At 32.3% G+C, this 23,488-nt stretch overlaps 5 protein-coding genes across 6 annotated transcripts in view; 4 read left to right on the plus strand and 1 right to left on the minus strand.

The window, feature by feature from the left end:
- LOC107432056 (vacuolar protein-sorting-associated protein 37 homolog 1) overlaps window positions 1-23,488 on the plus strand; it is a 97,856-nt gene that overhangs the window by 1,241 nt on the left and 73,127 nt on the right. The window lies entirely within an intron of this gene.
- LOC107432019 (UDP-glycosyltransferase 73C3) lies at window positions 2,523-4,273 on the plus strand. Its single transcript, XM_016043072.4, has one exon. The coding sequence runs from the start codon at window positions 2,621-2,623 to the stop codon at window positions 4,178-4,180; it is 1,560 nt and encodes a 519-aa protein (XP_015898558.1). The 5' UTR covers window positions 2,523-2,620; the 3' UTR covers window positions 4,181-4,273.
- Window positions 6,880-8,894, plus strand: LOC132800004 (uncharacterized). Its single transcript, XM_060812874.1, has 5 exons — window positions 6,880-7,057; window positions 7,262-7,425; window positions 7,527-7,751; window positions 8,381-8,614; window positions 8,720-8,894. The coding sequence occupies exons 1-5, from the start codon at window positions 6,880-6,882 to the stop codon at window positions 8,855-8,857; spliced, it is 939 nt and encodes a 312-aa protein (XP_060668857.1). The 3' UTR covers window positions 8,858-8,894.
- LOC107431991 (UDP-glycosyltransferase 73D1) lies at window positions 15,888-17,908 on the plus strand. Its single transcript, XM_016043047.4, has one exon. It carries the CDS (start codon window positions 16,159-16,161, stop codon window positions 17,650-17,652), a length of 1,494 nt encoding a protein of 497 aa, XP_015898533.1. The 5' UTR covers window positions 15,888-16,158; the 3' UTR covers window positions 17,653-17,908.
- LOC107432053 (putative pectinesterase 14) lies at window positions 20,449-23,128 on the minus strand. Of its 2 annotated transcripts, none has more exons than XM_048465358.2 (5): window positions 22,461-23,128; window positions 22,148-22,319; window positions 21,616-21,822; window positions 21,151-21,418; window positions 20,449-20,996 (listed from the first exon to the last, which is right to left on the minus strand). In XM_048465358.2, the coding sequence occupies exons 1-5, from the start codon at window positions 22,883-22,885 to the stop codon at window positions 20,689-20,691; spliced, it is 1,380 nt and encodes a 459-aa protein (XP_048321315.2). In that variant the 5' UTR covers window positions 22,886-23,128; the 3' UTR covers window positions 20,449-20,688. The 2 variants fall into 2 exon arrangements, with proteins under 2 accessions (XP_048321315.2, XP_015898595.1); XM_016043109.4 differs by having other exon boundaries at window positions 21,168-21,418; window positions 22,461-23,124.

Raw genomic sequence — 23,488 nt, forward strand, 5'->3', positions numbered from 1 at the left:
CCTCCCTGAGTCTCTTATTCGCTTCTTCTTCACTCCACGTTATATCTATAAAGCTGACTCACTCATCCCCTTCAATGGTTTCTTTGCCTTCTCACTTTCCTTATATATAGTAAATGACAAGTAACAAAGAATGAAGATTTCTCTAATTTTTCCTTCAATAAGTCTAGGAACACTCAAATCTTAAGTTATAATTTATATGAAACTAATAGTTCAAGTCAGAGGAGAGGAAGATACCCACCATCTAAATGTAATGGTCTGTGATATTTTGATTGTTTAGGGACGTATTTATGATATTAAATTTGAAGTTTTTTTTACTTTAGAGCTTTAGATTATTGATAAAAAGATACGAGGAACAAGGAAACATGGAGACGTTTTGGTGTGTAAGACAGCTTAATACGTATGCTGCTCAGAGCTCCACCTCATGTCAAACATGTAAGGTGTCTACCTTATTATTGGACCGTCTTACCAACTGGGTTAAGTGCCACAGTCCTTCCTCATCCATAAATATGCAACTGTACGTACAATGAATGCTGATGGTGACAATTATTATTTTTTACTTCAAGATTAATTGTTTCTATTAAGTGTTTAAGATAACAAATTATAGTTCTCAATATATAGACAAATTATAGATAATTAAATTATAAAAATAAAATATAAAAAGCTAATCATGTTATCAAACAATATTAACTTGGTCATTGAACACGCGTGGGATATGAGTAAGTGAATTAAAGCAATAGTTGTCGGAATGTGGTTATCTAGGAGCATCTCTTGCATCTTGCTTATTTGGATATTCCGTAGCTCTAAAGGCTACTAGAGTAATCGAGCAAGTTGTACTATCTTTTTCTCTTTCGATTCAATTTGATTTGTGAAGAAATTAAATAGTTACGTATATGCATCGGCAATTTAAAACGTGTAAGCGCATTAATACAAAACTTTTACTACAAATTTTAAAGGATAAATTTAAATTATGTAAACCTATTCTCTAATTTCTTTTTTTCCATTATATATTTTTAAACTCTACGCTAATTAAGATTAAAAGACTAAAACAACCTTTTTAAGTGGAAGCAAGGCTTTTTGCCAGGCATTTACTAGCTAACTACCAGTGGCGATGATGAATTGAAAAACAACCCTTTATCCATTTATATATTTTTGAAGAGTACATTTCGTTCACTGAAATTGGGAAATAAAAGAGACGTGAATATGGGAGGATTACGAGGGGCCACAAAAGGCTGAGAGAATATCTAGTGAATTGCGTGGATGATGCCAAGCCAATGCCCCAGTTCCCACGGGCCTGTTGCCGACTTGTAAGATGAGGAAGAGAGTAGAGAAAGGGAATGTTACCCAAAAAATAAATAAATAAAAATAAATAGTATTGAAAGGTAAAATACATATATTAAAATTGGAGTTTCATTGCAAAATAACAAATGGTGAACGGAGGAGGTGATTTATTATTTTCTTTTCTATGGGTGAAAGGTGGCCCATCATCGTTTAATAGACGTTATAACCCTTGCTTTTGCAAATTTCAAAATTTGGCATTACTACGGATTCTTCAACAGCAAATGCAATGTGAATATTAAATTTTAAAATTGAATTTTTAATAATACATATTAAAAAAATAACATTGCTAATTATAATTTTATCAAATAGTTATAAGATCCACTTTTATATTAATTAAAAAGAAAATTTATAATAATGGACAAATTTTATTTAGATTCATGATGTAAATCCCCTATATTCATTTAGACCGATTAAAATGGACAAAATTATAATAATGATTTGAATCCCTCATAACCATTATGAAAAGAAAAAAGAAAGTATATGTCACAAGATAAATAAACAAAGTACAAATACCCAAAAAGAAAGGAAAAAAAAAAAAGATATAAATGTTAGCCAAATTTTTTTTTTTTTTATAAACGTAATTTACCCAGTTTTAATTTATATGATCAGGCAGGTAAGATGTAGTTTTTTTGCCCTTTTGCTTAAAAGGTCAGATTTAGTTACACTAATTATTAAGTACCCATGAATGAATCAATTTCGTTTCTCATTTAACAATGTATATATATAAGTAATATTAAATTCAACTTAGAAATTTGTATAACCAAAAAAAAAAAAAATTTTAAGGCCTATTTGATAATATATTTATTTTTTAAATTGTTTGCTTACTTTAATAATTTATTAATATTAATTGATGTTAATTAGAATTTGTTAATTATATCAATTAATTATAACTGTTAAAAAATAAAAAAATTAAAAATTAAAAATCTTAAACAATTTTAAGTTGGATTTATTTTTTGTTTATGATTTTTTTTTTAACATTTATAGTTAATAAAAATATCTAATTATTATAAATTATCATTAATAAATCATTGAAATAAAAAAAACTAAAGGGCAAAAAAAAAAAACAAAAACCAAAAAAAATAAAAAATGATCTTGCACAGAATTTACATGTTTACACGTTTATTTATTTTGTATCAATAATTGTCTTCTACCGCTCACTGAATTTGCCTATATATATACAGATAAACACCTTACTGAGTTCAAGCCTCAAACTTCGTGGTAGCCCAGTGCTAGAAAGGTGCACTGGCCAGAAATCACCCTCACAACAACAACTACTCTCTCCATGTCTCCATTAATGGCTTCCCCAGTTCACCAGCTTCATTTCCTTCTTGTTCCTCTCATGTCCCAAAGCCATCTCATACCCTTCATGGACATGGCCAAACTTCTAGCCAACCGTGGCATAATCGTTACGATTGTCCTCACTCCCCTCAACGCCCTCCGATTCAACAAAATTCTCCCTCATTCCAAAGCCTCAGACCTTCAAATCCAATTCCTTTCAATGCCTTTTCCTTGCCAAGAATTCGGTCTTCCCGAAGGATGTGAAAACTTGGACACCCTCCCTTCTCTGGATTTATCGGCAAAATTTTTCGAAGCAACCAGTGCGCTACAAGACCCACTTGAGAAATGGCTTGAGGAAGAATCACAACCAAGGCCTAACTGTCTCATTGCTGATTATTGTCTTCCTTGGACAGTAAGTGTTGCCGACAAGTTCAACATTCCAAGGGTTATCTTCCATACCATCTCTTGCTTCACTCTCGTATGCTCTGATAAACTTGCTCATTCCGATACCGTTGACAATGTCATGTCGGATACAGAGCCGTTTCTGGTGCCTAACATCCCACATAGAATCGAATTCACCTTGGCTCAACTACCTGGAGCGCCGAGCAGAAAAAAGAGCAGCAATCCGTCTTTTAAAGAGGCCGAGAAAACTGCACAGGGCGTTTTGGTGAATAGCTTCCAAGAGTTAGAGACAGAGTATGTCAGGGAGTATCAGAAAATCGTTAAAAAAGTCTGGTGCATCGGTCCGGTTTCCTTGTCTAAACAAGGAATTTTACCAGATAATATATCTGGTAACGAAAATACGGATGATGGGAAGGATTACTGCTTGAAGTGGCTGGATTCGAAGAAACCCAAATCTGTAATTTATGCATGTTTTGGCAGTCTCTGCAGCATGTTGGCTTCCCAATTGAAAGAGCTAGCTTTGGGATTGGAATCATCTAACCGTCCATTCATTTGGGTGATTAGGAAAGGAGATTACTCGACAGAGCTAAAGGAATGGCTGGTCGAAGAGAACTTCGAAGAGAGAGTCAGAGGAAGAGGTCTGATTGTACGAGGTTGGGCACCGCAGGTACCGATATTGTCTCATCCTTCAACCGGTGGATTCTTAACGCACTGCGGATGGAATTCAACGTTGGAAGGAGTAAGTGCTGGTTTGCCCATGATAACTTGGCCTATGTTTGCTGAGCAATTCGTGAATGAGAAGCTAATTGTGGAAATTTTGAAGACTGGTGTTGGGGTTGGAGTAGAGAAAATAAGTACGCACCTTCAGAAGGAAGACAAATTGGTTACAAGGGAGGATATAACGAGAGCCATTGATAAGCTGATGGATGAAGGAGAAGAAGGGGAAGAGAGAAGGAAACGAGCTTGGAAGGTAGGTGAGATGGCCAAGAGTGCGGTTGAAGAAGGAGGTTCGTCTTACCTGAATATGACGTTGTTTATACAACATGTAATTGAGCAAGTGATGAGTCAGTTGTCATCAGCTGCTGATATAATTGTTAGCAGAGAAGCCATGGATTCCATGCATTTCGATATCATGCCTGCTTTGAATGTAGTTAGTAATTAGAAAGTATGTTAGTATTGTATTTGTCATATTAATCAATAATAATTAAATTAAACACTACCTCTGTAACCAGTGAGTAGTGAATAATCGCTATTACGTCCAGGTTATATCATTAATAATCTGTTATAACCCATATGTATTTATTTAATTGCTGTTTTTTTCTTTTCTTTTTTTTCTGGGGACGACCACATGTAATCAACCAGAGCACATTTTTTTTTTTTTTTTGGTGAGCAATTATTGCCGCATGACTTTCGCTTTCTGCTATGTCAGTGACCTTTATAACTTTTATCTCAAGACAGGGAGACACCTCACTCAAGACCATGTGGGTAGTGGGATGAGCATTTATATGTATACCCATAAATGCAGTTCGAATCAGGGTAAATGGTTTGTGTGCTTTGTAAAATAGGTGCTTCTTTATAAAAGAAAAGAAGAAATAAACATTTTTAAAACAAAGGTTTAATTTTATTTGCCTATTTAAATATAATTTATTTATTTTTTTAATTTTAAAAAATCATTAATTTTTTTAAAATTTTAATAAAATATAATTTTTTATGGTTTCATTTCTATCTTTCAAAATAATATTATTTGCATTTTTTAGAAATATTAATTGTAATTTTTACAATTCTAAAAAATTAAATTGTAATTTACACTATTCTCTAAAACAAATTATTTGATCCCTCTAGGACAGTTCAGATCGTTGGCATTAGTAACTTGGGCAGTGGGGCCTGCTGCCCCACGTTGTTTTGTAAAATAAGTATACATGCTGTCGAAAATTTTCATTTGGCCCCATCTGTATATATTGTTATTGAAGACAACTAGCCCTAAAATAGTAATTTTGGAACGAATCTTTTCAGATCTAATTTTTACTTTCATTTGTCCAATTTCTTCTCTTATTTTGTACAACATACTACTGAATTTCTACCTTTTCCAATTCCAACACTCTTCACTTATCCATATTCTCACCTAAGCCCTTCCATCTTCATCAATTTATTTTTCTATCCAGATTCACTCGATCATAATTAGAAACAAATTTGATTTGATTTAAAGGATTATTCTTTTTGTTACGTCCCTTATTTATTTCTTCATTACAATCTACAAGAAGACCATTGACCAAAAAATTTTTAAAAAAAAAATCTACAAAATAAATAAGGTAAAATAAACAAAAAATTTCTAAAAATTTTTATATGCATTTTTATAAAGATAAGATGTAAAATGTGGTTGATCATGCCTTTCTAAATCACCCATTTTATGGAAAAATGCATTTTGATTGAAACTTTGGTTTTCTTCATTGTTACATCTAAGACTAATTCAAATGAATTATGATTTTTTGTCCAAAAAAAAAAAAACAAATGAATTATGATTCAGCTACGTTAATATCTGCACTATTTACAAGTAATTCAATTGGTAAGCTCTAGTTTGTTATTTCATTTTGTTTTATTTTACTTTTGCTGAAATGGTAAGCTCTAGGTGGTAGAAACTAATTATTAATTATTGACATGAATATTAATACTAATATAAATTAAAAGATTTAAGTGTTTGAAAATTATAAACAGATAAACGGCTAACTAATTGGTTGATTACATTTACTGAAAAGGAATGTTTGATACTACTGAAAATGAAAAATCATCAAGTGAGTTTAAAGACTTGGTGAGAGCAGACTATAAAAACTCAAATATAAGTAAATTGATTTTTACTTTTCTGTGATAAAGTATATGTATATATATGCTAACGTTTTTTATAAATTATATATGTTATTTGAGATGAAGTATTAATATTATATGTAATACTTTTTTCAAAAATAAAATATATATAAATAAAAATAATAATAATTATGCCCCTGCAAATTAAAAATCCAAGCTCTGCCCTTGGTTCAAATGACAATTATCATTAGTGACTTTAGAGATTTTGAGTTTAAACCTTGAAGCTAAAATCCTCTTTTAAATTTAACAAACAAACAAAGTATCCGTCATTAAGGACATGATTATGTCTCTCTTTTTTCATAAAGAACAAAAAATAAAAAAGATTACATGTTTTATTACTAAAAGCATCTTTATTGATTTTTTTTAAATTAGAAACTTCCTTTAATCAGATATAGTGAGATTTTATAAAACCCTCAAACCATACTTTTTATTTTATTTTTATCTTTTACTTTTGATAAATTAGAGCGAAGAACTTTATTATCAAATTTTAAATCCAAAATGCATTTACTATTTTACAACATATAAATAAAAGTTATATATATATATATATATATAATAATACAAATAAATAATAAATATGACTTCTTAAATTGGAGAGTTAAAGCGAATTTCTATTTTAAAAAATAAAACAAAAAGAAAGTTGGAACTCTTTTTTAATAGCTGCTTGCGTTATTGGGAATTAGAATATTTTAAATATGGCAAAATTTTATATGGATTTATAGGTACATATTTTTGCAAAACATATAGATTTATATTGAAAAGGAAAAATAAAATTATTTGTCATCTCAAATGAAATGCTGGTGTGGCATTTGTTAAGCGGCTGCTATAAATTGATGGCTTTACGAAGAGGTTAACATGAAATGTTTTCTGCCCAAAGCAGAGTCCGGGGAGAGAGAGAGAGAGAGAGATAGAGAGCGAGAGAGCGCTTAGGGCGTGTTTGTTACGCCGGACTGGGCAGGTCAGGACAGGACCCAGTCCCAGTCCGGTGTTTGGAAAGTGAAAATGGGAGGGGGACAGCTTTGTCCCGTAGATCATTTTATCCCAAATGAGGGGGATAAATCTGACCCATCCGGAGACTGGGTCACTTTTGTCCCACCGAGCTCTCTTCGAAGCATCTCTGGCCACCCCCTTCGAAGCATCGTCGATCTCGCATCACCATCCCCTTCGAAGCATCTGGCCGGTGAGCATGTCTTCTTCTTCTATTTCGGCAATCTTCCATCATCATCATCTTGTTATTTTTCTTTGTTTTTTACCTTAATTTTTAGCTAAAAAATTATGAAATATTTTTAGGAAATGTCATTTGTTGATCTGCGAAATAAGCTTCGATCTATTTATGTTAGAGCTTGATTTGATATTCAGGAGGAAGAAGCTTCGGTGTGATGAGTGTATCCTTTCTGCAGAAGTGCAACAGATTGTGCAATTATTCTGGATGCTATTAGGGGAAAAGATCCAGATGATCTTTCATCAAAAGACATTTCCCTTGATGATCCATTCTCGATTGACATTACAAAACTTAGTGTTGGTTATCTTGATGATGCTGATATGGAGGTAATAATTCTATTTTTTTTTTTTAAATCCAAGATATATTATTTTTCTGTTACTCCACTATGTGGATCTCAAAAATATACTAATTCGGAAATACATTCCAGGTTGTACATGTTCTTGCATCAAAAGGTGTTAAGATGGTCCCTTTCGAGCTGAAGTATGCGGTTGACTCTGTTCAAGGCATTGTGAACTTTACTATGGACGTTGATATGTTGGCTCATTTTGATGAGTGGCAGCGGTTGGGACAGGATGATGATTATGAAAGCCAAGATCAATGGCCTACTGAACTGCGACGTGCCCGTGTATTCCCAGCAGTAGACTATGTGCAGGTTTTTTTAATGTCTACTTTTTAATCAGCTTTTAGTGTTTAGGAGCTTATTTTTTGAAAATTGCTTTCTAATTGATTCACGTAAGTCTCTTCTCATGTTTTATCATATAAACATGTTAAAAATATTGGATAACTTTCATGACAGTGGATTTTCTCTGCATATGCTTACAGTTTGAAACTAAAGACATTTTTCTGTTAATAGTTTCATATTTGGCTTAAATATCAAATATATTAAGTATATGTTCGTGTTAACTTTATATACTATATACATGCATATTCATTTTTTAACAGCTTAATCTTTTGGTAACAATGGTAAATTCTAGCTGTTTTTTGGGTTTTGATGTACAGTTTAAGTTTTTGAAATTGATGACAATCTGAAAAAAAGGAAACTAAGTTAGACTTAAAAAGAGAAAAAGAAACTAATTGAGGCTGGTTATTAGAAGTTGAATCCAAAATTGTATTCCATGATGTGTAGATGGTTTGAAAAGTTACATAACGAGGTGTATAAGAAGGGAGAAGAGAACTTGAAATTTCAATTACAACATATGGGGGTTCATATTTGACAGGTTTTCTGTTATAGGTTGAATTTATGATTATTACTTCTTGAACCATTTGCAACACCTAAAACAGGCACAGCGATCTCGAGGAAAGTTGATTCAAGAGGTTAGAGAGAGTTTTACTGTCGATGCATTGATTGGCAGTGCAACTGATTGGGAAAGAGTTTGCATGGGAAATCTTGTTGGCTTGCCTGTGATTGTTGTACCAACAGCATTTACCAACATATCTAATCCACCTTCTACTGACTGTCTACGAAGAACTGCTGTCACCACTGGCATTTATGCTCCTCCTTACCAAGACAGCATTGTAAGCTTAATTCTGCCCAAAAAGAAAAAAAAAAAAAGAAAAGAAAAAGGAGGACAACTTGATTTTCAATTCCAACTCAACTAATACCATCTTTTTCATATGCAGGTTCTTGCATTGGCAATGGCTTACCAATCAGTCACTGATCACCATAGGCAGCGACCACCTGTTGATGATCTTGGTCTGAATGATTCCATCCCGAACCCGCCCACAGTTACCTACCCTCCAAGGCTGTTGCATCTTTAAAGAAATGTATCTGCATGCTCAACACTTCTTACAACAGCTCCACCATTGTTTTAACGAGTAATCAGTCATATGAATGTATTAGTACCACCATTAAAGAGATGTGTGTTGCAGCATAGGACAATTCATAATGCTTTATTAGCTTATTGTTGAAACTGATTTTGGTAGCTGATAGTGCAGAATGCTTTTATTTAATCACCTTAAATGTATGACTTTTATTATCACAACTGAATTTCAAGATTAAAATTTTCCTTTCTTGTAAGTTTGCCATGAAAAACAACAGAAAATATTGAGTCAGAGCAATGGTTTGTCCTTTAAGATTGTCTATGATATATATTTTTTTTGGGTAAATAGATTGTCTTTGATTTGGGGCATTAAAATTCTATGTTTTTCCAATGAAAATAAATTCATCACCATCTGCTCTTCTCTTTTACTCAATAAAATATCAATTCAACTCTTTTGAAGAAAACACTTGAATTAGTTAATGAATTTTCATATCTTTTAATCCAAAGGAACTGAAGAACCTGGTGCATCACCAAAAAACCTGAATTATTTTATTTAATTTTATGTTGTGCATGTATATGTCTGGCTAGAACCAATAATCAGTTTCATTGATCAATTCAGATCCAGAGAGATTAAAAAAAAAAAAAAAAGTTTTCCCCCAACAACTAATGTTGAATCAGTGTGATCAATCAGTATATATAACAAAATAAATACTATAATTATAAAATAATCCAATCCAGTCCGATCCTGTACCAAACATGGGCCAACTAGTCCAACATTCAGTTCAGAACTATACCAAACACAGTACTGTACTATTCGATCCTGTCCGATCCTGTCCGATCCGAACCTATCCTGTCCGATCCGGACCTATCCTGTGTACCAAACGCCCCCTTATGGTAATTGCGGCCAGCTCGACAGTAACAGCAGTTTTAAGTTGCCAGTCTGATGGTGCGGTTGTTGGATGAGAGAGAAATAATGGGGTAAAAGTAAACAGAAAATAATTTTTAAAAATTTTTAAAAAATTTCAACTTTAAAAAAACGAGAAGTTTATAGATTTTAATAGTAACATATCCATTAAAACAATAAAATATTAAATAATAAGATATTTATCCAATAAGATTGATTTATTTGCTTAATTATTCATATTTATATTTGAAAGATTGATAATTCAAGATATAATAATAGAAAAAAGTTATTGATAATGGTAAAATATATATATATATATATATATATATATTAATATAAATCTACCAAAGCAAGAACTTGTTAGTTTTACTTTCACATACTCTAAATAAAGATATCGATTTACATCAAATAAAGGTTATTATTATTTTTTTTTTTGTGACTAATAAATGTTATGAATTCAAGAATTAAAATTGGATTATTTTTATAAAATAAGATTGGCTTAGTTAGACTATCCCTACATCCATATTTATAATGTAATGATTTGAAAGATATATCCTATACTTTAGATTAAGATTTGTCGTAATAATAAATTCAAAAATTATATTATTTTTTTCTTTTTCCTTTTTGTACTTTTATATTCAAGATTAAGATTTTCTTTATTATTTATGATTATAACGAACAACCTAAATGTAATAATTTATAAAATAAATTTTAAAGTTATTGTCATTGAAAGCGAAGTTATACCAAGTCTGTAAGTGCATTGGATGATCTTGATAGAATGCAAATGCATATACGTTTTTGGGGTGACATATCACATACATAACAATCTTGCTCTCTCCTTGTCAAATTGGAATCTGAATCTGCAAACACATAATTCAATTGCTTTGATCCAAAAATTCAAATCCTCACACCCAAATAAAAATTCGGATTGTCAACAGGGTAATGGTCATTTAAATCGTTTGTAGCAGAAAAGAGAATAAAATTAAAAATGAAATAAAATAAATTATGGCACCGATAGGAAAATATTGAAATACTCATTATTTGCTAAACAAAGGTATTCGTTTCTGGAAGCGGATCGATAAACCACAAGTGTCGCTTCTTCTTTTTTTAATACAAATGCAGGTACATACAGATCGGACAACGGAAGAACATTTTTTTTTCTGTTTTTGGTTGAGGACAATTCAAGAACTTGACCAAACCAAACTGCAGAAAAGGACAACATTGCCGCTTTTTATATATATATATATATATATATATATATTTTTGGTAAAAGCGACAATTGTTAATATGCCTAAAAACAACTATTTTCTCGCACATCCAAAAAAATCTAAAAAGTAGATCCATGAACCGGTACTGAATGAATGGGGTTTGCATATCTGTCTTTTTGTTGAAATTTTACTTATTTAATAACATATGGGTCCAAATATTTAATTATTTATTTTATAAATATGAATAAGACATGATAAACAAATATTTACACGATCGAGGAGATTCATTAACAATATTTTATTTATTTTCTTACATGTTTATTTTAAAGTTCTTATAATTTAACGTAATATGCTTTTCATATAATTACCATGAGCAGAACCGTAAATCATCACCCAAAAATAAATGAATATAACTATAAATTGCTTGCACTAATAGTACGACACATACAAAATGAGTACTCGACTTCTTTTTTATGTTTATTTTTAACATATCGGACTATTCTTTTGATTAGCGTTTTCATTTTTTCATTTTTTTTTTTTTGAAAATATAGAGATTTGTCTCGTTCGTTAAAGAAAGATTCGGAATGACATGTAGAAGAACACTTTTTATTGATATTATAATCACTGTGTATAGATTTGTAGCTTGCTAACATGTATGGTGCAAACTGAATTTACCCATTGATATTTTGGATATCATATAATATAGTGCGTGTTACACATGCGTCATAATTTAATTGACACAAACTTCTCCATCTTTCTATGTGCCATGCCTTTCGATCTCGTAACTCAATTAAGAATATACCATGTGTTCCTTAATTAGGATTTTGTCGTTTAGCTGATTTTAAACTTTTAAAAGTTAGACACGTAATTGAATACTGCAATTTCCTTTTATATGCTTAATTCGGTCAATAAAAATACTGCTAAATTTAGTTTGCACAATTTTTTCATGGAGTTATGAAACGATATCTGCCTTTTCCAAGCCACATTTTTGGTGAAGTTGCAATTAATTGAAAGTTTGGACAGAAGAAAAATTCCAGTCCACACACAATTAATCCAAGTGGGAAACTACATAAATAATTAAAATAATAACCTTCAGATTCTTAAATTAATTGAGCATGAATGGCGGATGGGATATAATATATAGCACACTCCGTTATTATTATCATTATATTATATCTTTTTCCTATAGGAGTAGACATACACATCTACCATATGGTATGGAAAATCTTTCAATACTGAAAACGTTTTTTTTTTTTTTTTCCACATGGATTATAGGTAATCGGCAACTTTTTTTAAATCCAAAGATTGTTCATGTTCATTATAATAAAACTATATATATATATATATATATATATAAAAGTCCTTCGGCAGAGCCAGCATACAGTGGAGGCAGTTGCTTTTCCATAATTTATAAACTATTATTAATGCTTTGCACATTTTTAGAAAAAACGATTTTATAACTTTATTATTTTGCCCCCACAAAGTGTGTATATGGTTTCAACGAAGGTTAATAATGCAACATGCTTAAATCTATAATAAAGTAAAACGAATGTCATTATTTATTATGCAATTACCTCTCTTACTCAAAGTCTTTCTCACTAATATTTTTTTAAAGTTTTTTTCAAAAAGCATATTTTTTTATTATCCCATACGGACCATTCAATTTTGTCAGAATTTTTTTTTGGTCTTTTTTATTTTTTGGCAATATTCTTCTACTTGTATTCCAAAGTGAAAAGAAAATACGTTTTGTTGCTTAAAAACCATAACAAAGAATTTACACACATTTATTATAAAAAAGTACTCTCTAATAATTTTTAAAAGTTATTTATTTGAGCTAATTCTATTTCTTTTGAATCTTAAATTGTATTTTTTTTTTGGTATCTTGTATACTTAATTATTATTATGATTATAATTTGATTATTATATATATGTATTTTGAAAATCAAATACTAGATATCAATAATATAATATATATTAAACAAGAATAATTACGCTTTTTTTAATTAATTCTTTCATATTTTTGAAAACTATTATTTCTTTTGTTAAACAAGTTTTTCAAAAAAAAATATTTTCAGTTAATAAAATATATATATATATATATTGATATATTTAAAATATTATATTACAAAGTTATTTTTGTTGTATTTATATTATAGAATTTAATAATATTCTTTTAATTTTTTATTATTTTTCTATTCATTTAAAAAGGAATTTTGGTTTCGTTTCATCTTCGCTTACATTTTCCCCCACTGTCAACAAATCCTGGCTCCGACCCTATTATGTCATGTCTACTCCTATTTCATGTCTGCCGAGTGGTAGTGGGGGGTACAGTCGGTGTTGCAGATGATCAGATGGGACAATATGTATGAAAGTGCGTTTTAGATGTCTGTTTCCTTTTGGTCAATTGTCGGTTTTAGATGTCGTTTATATGGAGAAGAAAACTTCCGAATTGTGAATGTACCTGCAAGAGCAACGCATCAATGGCAGGCTATCGCCGACTTAAGCTGTCAATGCGCCTAACCATAATTCATTTTGTCATATAAAAAAGAAAAAGAAAAAGAATGCAACGTATCTAAGATTTATTGGTAGTCTATTTTTAATCTTATCGATCCCAATTTCTTCACTTATGGCTTTTGTTGAAAATTGATATAAAAATGATCATGTATACCGGTATGGAATTGAGTACAATGCTTAATAAATATTATATTGATTAAATAGGTAGTAGCAAAAATAAATTTGTACAAATATTCATTTAGCCAATCGATCTACTTTTGGAATAATTAATCTTGATAGAAGTTGAAAGATTAGTCTCTCTCTAAAGTTATAATTCTTTTTTACTGATTGTATGGTCTTCTCCTTCACCAAATATTAATTTTTCTTTGTTCATTTTTTCATCTCTTTATTTTCTGACACTTATTTCTAGCTTCCACAGAATGTACGCTAGAGATGAATTAGATTTTTCTTTTCTTTTTTTCTCCCCAAAATATAAGGGGAAAAAAAATTAAAAAGGCATATTTTGATTTTTCCCTATACTAAAGATCCGTGAATCTAATCTCGAGTCCCACCCGTTATAAATTGGATGATTTTGCCCACGTTATTACATAGAAAATTGAAAGATTCCATGGAGAAGTCATTCAAACGCACCCTAAGTAATAAATGTGCAAAAATTCATAGTCAAGGTAGATTGTCTAATTAAATAATTCAACGTCTACGTAAATTCCATCGTAGAATATTAAACCCCTATAGAGTCAAGCACGTTACAAAGCCCATGCCCAATGACCACGAGATTCCAGATGTTCCTTCCTAGTCGTCCATGCATTTGTCATATACAACCTAGCCAACCCGGCAACATTTGCTAAAAGTTATAGAACTTGTTGCTTCAAAGAAAATTTTTGGAAAATTTATAAACCTATCTCTTTTGAACTTTCACGCATAGTTTAAACTTGTCATCTAAACTTTCCTTTTAAGCTTACCCTATAAACGATAATATAATGTAAAATTACTCAAGGGTAAATTTTGTCGTTAAAACTGACTAAACCGGTATTCAAATTCTTGCTTATAGGAATAATATACCACTAAGTCACAACTTTCTAGACTAAAATTGATAACCCCAAAAAAAAATAATAATAATAATGATAATAACACCAACAATGAATTGTTTCAGTTAATTCGAAAAGATTGTTTTAAAGTTATGATTTGGATCGATGTTGTTTATATATGCAATCAACTTGAAAATTAAATCAGCTAGTTTCGATTACATCAAATTTCAAAAATAAAATTTAATTGAGGAGGCAATTTAGTATTTGGCCATAGTTAGGGGAAATTTGCTTTTAAAAAAAGAAAAATCATGGGCAAATTAAAATATGAGTAGTTCAAAGGATCAATGTTTTGTTATTTTTACAAAATTTAGAAACATCTTAATTTTTTTGACAAATCGAAAAGAAGAAGTTTCATCAGTAGATCTTATACCTATAATCTTTTCACTATATATTAGAAAATTTTTAAATATGCACTAATCCATCATATTTAGTTTTGCGTGTTTTTCATAATAAAATTAAGTTTGAAAGTGATGCTTTGGGAAATAAGATCATTTGTTTGTTAGGAATATTTTTCTTTGTTCATTCATTATTTTAAATTTCTACTAACTTTCAAATTCAAAGTTTATGATATAATTATATATATTGTCGTGCGAGAATTTAGAAATTAAGGGCGACATGTGTTGGAGCAAAATTAAATATAAAAAAAGACTTCAATATATCTTCAAGTTTTGTACGCATCTAAGGACTTTTAAAACATTTTTGAAAAGTAAGTGAAATGTATTTGAATTTGTTTTTTGGCTTACAAAAAACAAGTTCTTAAAAAGTGAAAATTTTTAAATTCAAATTAATTAAATGCCAGAATAACAAAAGTTCACTTCGTCACTAATTTGTTACATATCATGCCGTCCATTAATTTCTTGACAAAAAAAAAAAAGTCCATTAATTTAAATATTCAGCAATAGCAGTAAAATAATTTTACTTAGAATGTATTTGTGAAATCTTCTTATTAAATTAGTCCTATTCAAAAATTCTTCCAATTATATAGATACTAAATTTGAAGAATATGATCACAGGCATCTAGAATGACATTTTATATTTAATCGTATATAACTAGTTCTTCCTAAATTTATTAATTTTTTTTTCCATCCCATAAAGTTTATATATAAATTAAGAATAGTTCAGTTATATATGAATGTTAATTTAAATACCTCGATTGAAAAAAAAAAAAAAAAAAGAAGAAAAAGAAAGAAAAGAATATCAAACTACAAAGTACTGATTAAGAACTAACCAACTCTACGAGTACAAAGTATAAACCTCTTATTTCTCCCTACCAATATACTTGCATACCATTAAGGATGTTAACTTAGCCGGAAAAAAGCCATTAGACCAGCTTAATTGCGGTTTTTTCAATAACCAGGAAAAAATTATACCTTGTGCGTAACGAGGGCTCGTTCAAAGTCAAAGTCAACGAAGGAGACTTTACCAACAAGTGTTATGCCCGTTTAGTTGAATCTACATGGCAGTATATTTTCACACACATACAAACGTTCATTATAAAAAGAACCAATTTGGCCTTTGTTAAAGATCATCATCATCATCATCATCATCCAAAATCATCAAATTTTGTTTAGTTTTGCACTATTATAATATGGCTTTGGAAACCAGTACTCAGCCTCACTTTGTGTTAATCCCTCTAATGGCGCAAGGCCATATGATCCCCATGATAGACATGGCTAAGCTTTTGGCAGAACGTGGAGTTCTGGTAAGCTTGGTCACCACCCCTCATAATGCCTCGAGATTCGAGTCAATTATATCTCGAGCAACACTCTCTGGCCTCCCTATTCGGCTCGTTCAGATCCCATTTCAAAGCGAAAAAGTCGGACTCCCAATTGGCTATGAGAATCTTGATAGTTTGCCTTCGAGGGACATGCTTAGAAAATTCTATAGCGCTGTAAGCATGCTTCAAAAGCCTCTAGAACACCACCTTGAGGAACGTAAGCCTCTCCCAACATGCATAATCTCCGACAAGTACCTTTCTTGGACTTCCGAAACGGCGAAGAAGTTCGGAATTCCGAGACTTGTTTTCCATGGCATGTGCTGCTTTTCTTTGTTGAGCTCTCATAATGTTAAGCTTTACAATGCTCATCAATCGGTCACTTCGGATTCCGAACCATTTGTGGTCCCGGGACTACCTCATAAGGTTGAGATTACCAAAGCTCAGCTGCCCGGAGCTTTCGTTACTCAAGCCGATTTGGACGATGTTCGGGGTAAGACGCAAGAAGCCGAATCGAGTTCTTATGGAGTGGTGGTGAACAGTTTCCAAGAACTGGAACGTGGTTGCGCTGAGGAATACGAGAAGGCTCTAAACAAAAAGGTATGGTGCATCGGACCGGTTTCCTTGTGCAACAAGAACGATTTGGACAAAGTTGAGAGAGGTAACAGAGCTTCCATTGATCAAAACCAATGCCTCCAGTGGCTCAACACGATGAAACCCAAGTCTGTTATCTATGCTTGTCTCGGTAGCCAGTGCCGCTTAGTTGCAGCACAATTGGCTGAACTTGGACTTGGTTTAGAAGCTTCGGGAAAGCCGTTTATATGGGTGGTCAAGGCCGGAGAGAACTTTTCGGAGTTCGAGAATTGGTTATCGGAGGAAAGATTCGAGGAAAGGATCAAAGGTAAGGGACTTTTGATCAAAGGTTGGGCTCCACAGGTTCTGATCCTATCACACCCAGCAATTGGTGGATTTTTAACCCACTGTGGTTGGAACTCTACCATAGAAGGTGTTTGTTCAGGGTTGCCAATGATAACTTGGCCTTTGTTTGCTGAGCAATTCTTCAATGAAAAATTAGTTATAGAAGTCTTGAAGATTGGAGTTAGGGTAGGTGTGGAAATTCCTGTTAGATGGGGTGATGAAGAGAAAGTTGGAGTATTGGTAAGGAAAGAAGGAGTGAAGAAGGCTATAGAAATGGTAATGGATGAGGGTGAAGAAGGTGAAAAGAGAAGGAAAAGAGCTAGAGAACTTGGAGTTGAAGCTAGAAGGGCTACTGAAGAAGGAGGATCATCTTACATGAACTTGTCAGCTTTGATCCAAGATATAATTGAACAAACCAATCAAAACAAGCTCAAGTTCTTGAAGAACTGATCTCTCTCTTTATATAATCAAATTCTTTGTAGCAATCAATAAAGTTGTTGTACGAGATTGATTCTAAACAATTTAAATATTTTTAATATTTCATTAGATCTGATCGAACCTAGGATTTGAGAGTGTATCCTCATTGGCTTTTACTACTAGGTTAAGCTTTGAATTAATAAAAATAAATAAATTCTTGATAACATTTATATGATAAATGTATCCGCATGTTAGCTGTACTTTATAAATTGTCAATAAAATTACGGAGAATTTGTTTCTTCCATACATCCTATTTTCAAATTGATTACACCGATTATCTTCTTTGACTTTGTAAATTGATCAAATACACGGGTGAAAAATCTGTCCCAGATGCAAATTCTGAAAAAATTGCAAAATGCTCATGTTAGGTAGGTTATTTCTAGGAATCTGAAAACAAATATTAAATATCGCTTTCAAATTCGTATAGTTTTTTTCTCCATATTATCCTTTAATTGTCGAAGGATAATATTCTTTACAGCGGTAATGGTCCATGTAAAGAGATCTGACTTTACAGTCGAAACTCGCATGCAACTGGACACGCAGTTTCGTAGTATGACAGCTCTGCTTATATATAAATCTACACGCTACCTGATACATGTCAGACCGCGTCAAAAAAAATAATTAAGCAAATTTTAAATTTTCAAATCTAACGAACCAGTAAAAATGTCAACTTTAATTAATTTGGGTCCATGTTTTCCAAGATATATAATAGCAAATAATCATGACCATATATATATATGTATATATATATATTGTTCATGCCCATGTTACAGTGGGGACGGTATATTTAATTTCGGTGGTTCTAAGCTTACTAATACGTATATACTCTCAATTTGAGTACGTTAATCTCTTATCAAAAAGAAAAAGAAAATGAAAAAAAAAATCCTGCTTTTTTTTTTTTTTTTTTTTAATTGAAACAGGACTAGGTGGTAGACAAATTTAATAGCAACTCCATGGAAATTATATTAAAATCCCATCTAACAATAAAGCTAATGAAAGTTCATCCTTTTTTGGTAATATTAGTTAATTAAGGTCAAGTCATAGAATGGTTGGGTCTGCTATTTTAAATCACTTTCTTTTGCGTAGGGATATATCAATTTATTATTTATATATGTTTCAAGGCTTGGAAGAAATAGTAGCTGGTTGTGATGAGTCTTTGCACCTCGCATTCCACCAACTTGGGAGCTAAATTAAATAGATTTATTAGAATGGTTCTATTTTTATTTATGCATTTTTGCATTAGAATGGTTCAATTTAAGCCGTTTTAAGTGCGTATAAAACTTTATGTTATCTAATTATATTTGTTACAATTTACCAAAATTTATGGCTTCCACTTCATTTGTACCTGCTCCCACTTTACACTATCTGTTATGAATATTAAAGGGAATAAACTGATTACAAAGAAGATGCATTGCAACTTGCTATGTGACATCTAATTTTCATACTTGAAAAGACATAAAAATTTAATATTTTCTGGTTGGTAAGTTGGTAAAACGAATTTTTTTTTTTTTTTTAATTTTATTTCCTTTTACGGTTGCAGCAGTAGAGCTGGGTAGGATGGCAGCCTAACCAAAATATGTAGGGTTTTAGAATGTGAAATATAGAAAAAGAGCTACTTGGTTGGGGCACATCGCAATATTTGCGGTAAATGAAATGTCATAAATACTGATAAAATATTTAAAGCGTTATATTATTATTATTATTATTATTATTCGTCTCATGGGGAAAAATTTCACGTACTCCCGAAGTACTCAGGACTCACAACTCCTTCATATCATTTCATGCCATGTGGTCAATTTTGCCACGTCATATAACACATCAGCCATCGTTCCTTTCTTTAAAAAACTGCCACTTTCTCTCTCCTCTTTCTCTTTCTTCTCTTCCCCATCTTCTCTTTCGGCACAGACGAATCTGTAGCAGACGAACCACCAACTCTTCATCACCAGAAGTAGAAACCACCACCTACTTCCTTTAATCAAAAACCAAAAATGTGGAAGGATCAACTTCCTTCATCAACAAAAATTGCAAATAGTGCTCTTTTTTATTCTTTCTCTTCGGCAGCTTGCTTCAAAATCTAGACCCATGTCTCATCAACAACTTTTTGGCATATATTTGTTCATCATTATTAAAGCTGGTCTCTTATTGCTAGGATTGACCATGACTTTAACCACAAAAAAATAAAATTAAAAATAAAATAAAATAATTTAATAGTCATTTAAATCTAGGGGACAAGTTCATCATTGGAGATTTTTCAATTTCATTTTTTTTTTTTTTCTATTTTGGTTCATCTATCTATTATTCTATTTTGCTATTTTGTGAACGAATCATTTGAGTGGTTCCATTTTGCCATTGTTGAAAGATTGAAGATCTGGTTCGACTTTGGTTTTTTTGAGCAACAGAGAAAGGGTTTAGGTATGAGAGAGGAGGAGTAGAAAAAGAAAGAGAAAGAGCCCGTAGCCGATTGTGAGAGAAAGGAGAGAGTTATCTGACATGGAAAAATGTTCCATATGGCATCCAATGATATGAAAGGAGTTGTGAGTCCTGAATACTCCGGGAGTATTTGAAATTTTTCCCACGTTAAGATGTTCAACTTCTCTATATTCCCAAGTCAACAAAAGAGTAACTAAAAAACCCACGTTGTCTGTTAAAGAATAATTATATTGATGAATTCAACCACCCGCAGCCATACCATTTTAGTAGAACATTCTGCTTTAACAAATTTATGTCTAGAACCATTTGATTAAATTTAAACAAAGTCAGAATTGGCTGTGCTAGATACAAATCTCTGACTCCTCCATTTTTCATATAAGATGGTCTGAATACATGTCCCTCCCACCACCTAAATCATGAATTCAAAACACCCAGACCATCTCAAAATATTTGCAATTCTGAGAAAGAGAATGACCTCGGCCATCATAGACCAAACAGCCAATTGATCACAAAATCAGTACAATGAATCAATTTTTCTAATAATTTAAAAAAAGAGAAAAAGAAAAAAAGGTACATACGTTAATTAGGAGAAACACTAAGTTGGATCCGTGGGTAATGTATGAGTGATTGCGTATTTTGTGTGTATATATATATATATATATATTTGTTTATAACATTAGCAAGTATGAGTAAGTTCTTCCTGATTATGGTTATCATGAGGATCCGACAAAGCATTTTGATGATATAGAAGCCAGTCACTTCCATCAACGTATGAAATGTCCGTGTAAAGAGCTGCTTCAAATTGATTGAGCTGCTTTGCATATGAGACCCTGTTTGTGTAATTTGCTCCGGGTCCAAAGCATTGGTACTCACCAAAGAAAACCGTCCTGTATTCAAAATTTTATTTAAACAGATGATAATAAATAAATAAATAAATCTCAAAAGAAGCTCATATAATGGGTTGGCTTGCAAAGGACCAGACTAGTTAGAGACAGAAAAACAAAAACGAGAAGGGGGTTATATAAAATAAAGAAGGTGAACCAAGATGAAGCACAGACGGGTCTCTAGAAGGGTCTTTCCAATCATTCCATCCAGTTGGGGTAATGACATCGGACATATATGTTCTAGAAAACACCACAGTTGCATAAGCCCCCCAAGCTCGCCCAAGCCATATTTTCCCAGTTCCTTCAATCTTGCAGTTCACAAAGGAAAACCCTGTATCTTCCCTCATTGATTGCCTCCCTTGTGCCGTGATTGATCCGGTTACTACATCTGTGATCTCTACAGCTATTGAATTAATGATACACCCCTGTCGCGTTAAAAAATATTATGATCAAATGCGACAATCTAATGTATGTTTTTGGACAGTTAGCATTAGGGACATGGTACTTAAGAACTATATAGACCAAAAGAAAGTTTAGGAAAGTGATCATTTAAATAGACAAGGTCATAGAGAAATATTGTTTCTTTATTAAAACAGGGTAACGACCCATATGAATAATGTACCTCGTAAAGTGATCTAGCATTTCCAAATATGAAATCGATGGATCCTCGGATGAAACAGCCTCTAAAATAATGTCTTCCATGATCATCGAAAAGCGTGTCTTGGGCACCATAGAATCCACATCCATAAAATGCAGCTTGATCTCCTGCAATTCGAAGTGCCACCGCTTGAGCTCCAACTGCTCCAGGCAACGGCGGAGGAGCTGTATTCTTTTCAACCAAAAAAAAAAAAAAAAAAAAAGTGGGGGGAAACAGAAAGAGAAGCTCATAAAAAATCTTAAAGCAATAAAAAGGGCCAAGAGAGACATCCAACACAAGAAAGTCAAACAAAAGAATTAAGTAAGAAATGCCCAATTAATTTTAGTTCTTGTTTGGTGTTAGATAAAGCATATATATATATATATATATATATACATATATATGTATCCCAAGAATTAATATAAATAAAATCATGTAGCTATCTAACCTGTTATGCTGACCCATATGCTTATTATGATAATTATTTTCATTTATGTACTAGGTAGGAGGAAAGTACCTTAAAACTAAGATTGTAGGCAATGAAGTTAGAAGCAAAGATGGCAACCGAAGAGCTATAAACAGTCCCCCCGGTAGAATTGGCAGTGTCATTCCATGCTATAACAGTGTTTAGAAGCCCCATGCCTTCCAATATCAAATTTTTCTTGTTCGTGCCAACTACCACCTTCTCCCTGCCAACCACGATACAGTCTTTCATATGAAAACGCCCGCTTAATATGCATGCATCAGAAATGTTGGTGATGCCCGCTAATTACACACACACACCCCAAAAAAAACAAAAAAAAAAAAAAGAAAGCTTCTTTCTAAATTACCTGTAAGTACCAGAATCGATGATGATGAGGGTCTTAGAAGTGCTCCATGCAGGAACAGCATCTACAGCCTTCTGGACACTACTAAACTGCGCGCAACCATTCAAGTCGACTGTCAAAACGAGTGCCACTTTGTACTTGTTTATTAGCTTTGACTTCCATTGACTCTGGTCGCATTTCCACCTCCTGCGCCGATGATAATGCATCGATGCAAATATCCTTGATAGGATATCAGAAAAGGAGTTGTCAACGCCAATTTGCTCAACCACTCCATCAAGAATATCAGCAAGCTTGAAATTGTGTATGGGGTATAGAACAGTGGTGGTGGTTGTTGAGGAAAGAGAGAGGTTATCAAGAGCAACGATAATAGAAAGCAGAGCAATGGCAAAGGCTGAGAGCCAAAAGAAGATGATTGGTTTGGCTTTCATGGCTAAGGGTGTGCTTGCTTTGAGATTGGTTTAATATGTCATTAAGAAACGTAAGAAATGGGAGTTGAGCTTTGTGGGAGTGAGGTATGCACTACTGTTTTATTGTGTATAAAGGGAAGGTGGGGTGAATGAGGATTGGCGTGGGAGGTAAGAAATTGCTGGGTCGTTTAAATATGATGTCTGCGTTTACAGATGATTATAATGTCTGCTTTGAATATTATGTAATGAGAGAGAGAGAGAGAGAGAGAGAGAGAGAGAGAGAGAGAGATTGGAAGCTGCACACGCTAAGCCACATAAAAGAAAAGAGAGCCTAGAGACTGAGGCCGTGATGAAATTGGGGAAGTGAAAGGATATAGTCGTTTGAGTTAAGATACCTTGATTTTTTTTTTCCTTTCAAATTGGGATACATGTATTGGATCAATGGTAAAGATCTTACTAAATGATCATTGTCTCCCAAGAAGGAAAACTTTGTCGAACTTCCACCAAAGGGCAATGTATTAACAAAGTCACCTTGTTTGCTTAAAAATTGTGGCACCGCCACTATCCAAATTATTAGATATATTACTTTTCGGTTACTGACTATACGTTTCGAAAGTTCGTTTT

The sequence above is a fragment of the Ziziphus jujuba genome, chromosome 11 (genome assembly GCF_031755915.1).
Source record: "Ziziphus jujuba cultivar Dongzao chromosome 11, ASM3175591v1".
In the NCBI taxonomy this organism is placed as follows: domain Eukaryota; kingdom Viridiplantae; phylum Streptophyta; class Magnoliopsida; order Rosales; family Rhamnaceae; genus Ziziphus; species Ziziphus jujuba.

Bases quoted from the DNA above. Each gene is read 5' to 3' on its own strand.
- LOC107432019 (XM_016043072.4), top strand. From the start codon at position 2,621: ATGTCTCCATTAATGGCTTCCCCAGTTCACCAGCTTCATTTCCTTCTT.
- LOC132800004 (XM_060812874.1), top strand. From the start codon at position 6,880: ATGGGAGGGGGACAGCTTTGTCCCGTAGATCATTTTATCCCAAATGAG. The intron at 7,426-7,526 runs GTAATAATTCTA...AATACATTCCAG, and splicing joins TTGATGATGCTGATATGGAG to GTTGTACATGTTCTTGCATC. The intron at 8,615-8,719 runs GTAAGCTTAATT...TTTCATATGCAG, and splicing joins CTCCTTACCAAGACAGCATT to GTTCTTGCATTGGCAATGGC.
- LOC107431991 (XM_016043047.4), top strand. From the start codon at position 16,159: ATGGCTTTGGAAACCAGTACTCAGCCTCACTTTGTGTTAATCCCTCTA.
- LOC107432053 (XM_048465358.2), bottom strand. From the start codon at position 22,885: ATGAAAGCCAAACCAATCATCTTCTTTTGGCTCTCAGCCTTTGCCATT. The intron at 21,419-21,615 runs GTACATTATTCA...TTAACGCGACAG, and splicing joins ATGCTAGATCACTTTACGAG to GGGTGTATCATTAATTCAAT. The intron at 20,997-21,150 runs GTTCACCTTCTT...TTTTGAATACAG, and splicing joins CCCGTCTGTGCTTCATCTTG to GACGGTTTTCTTTGGTGAGT.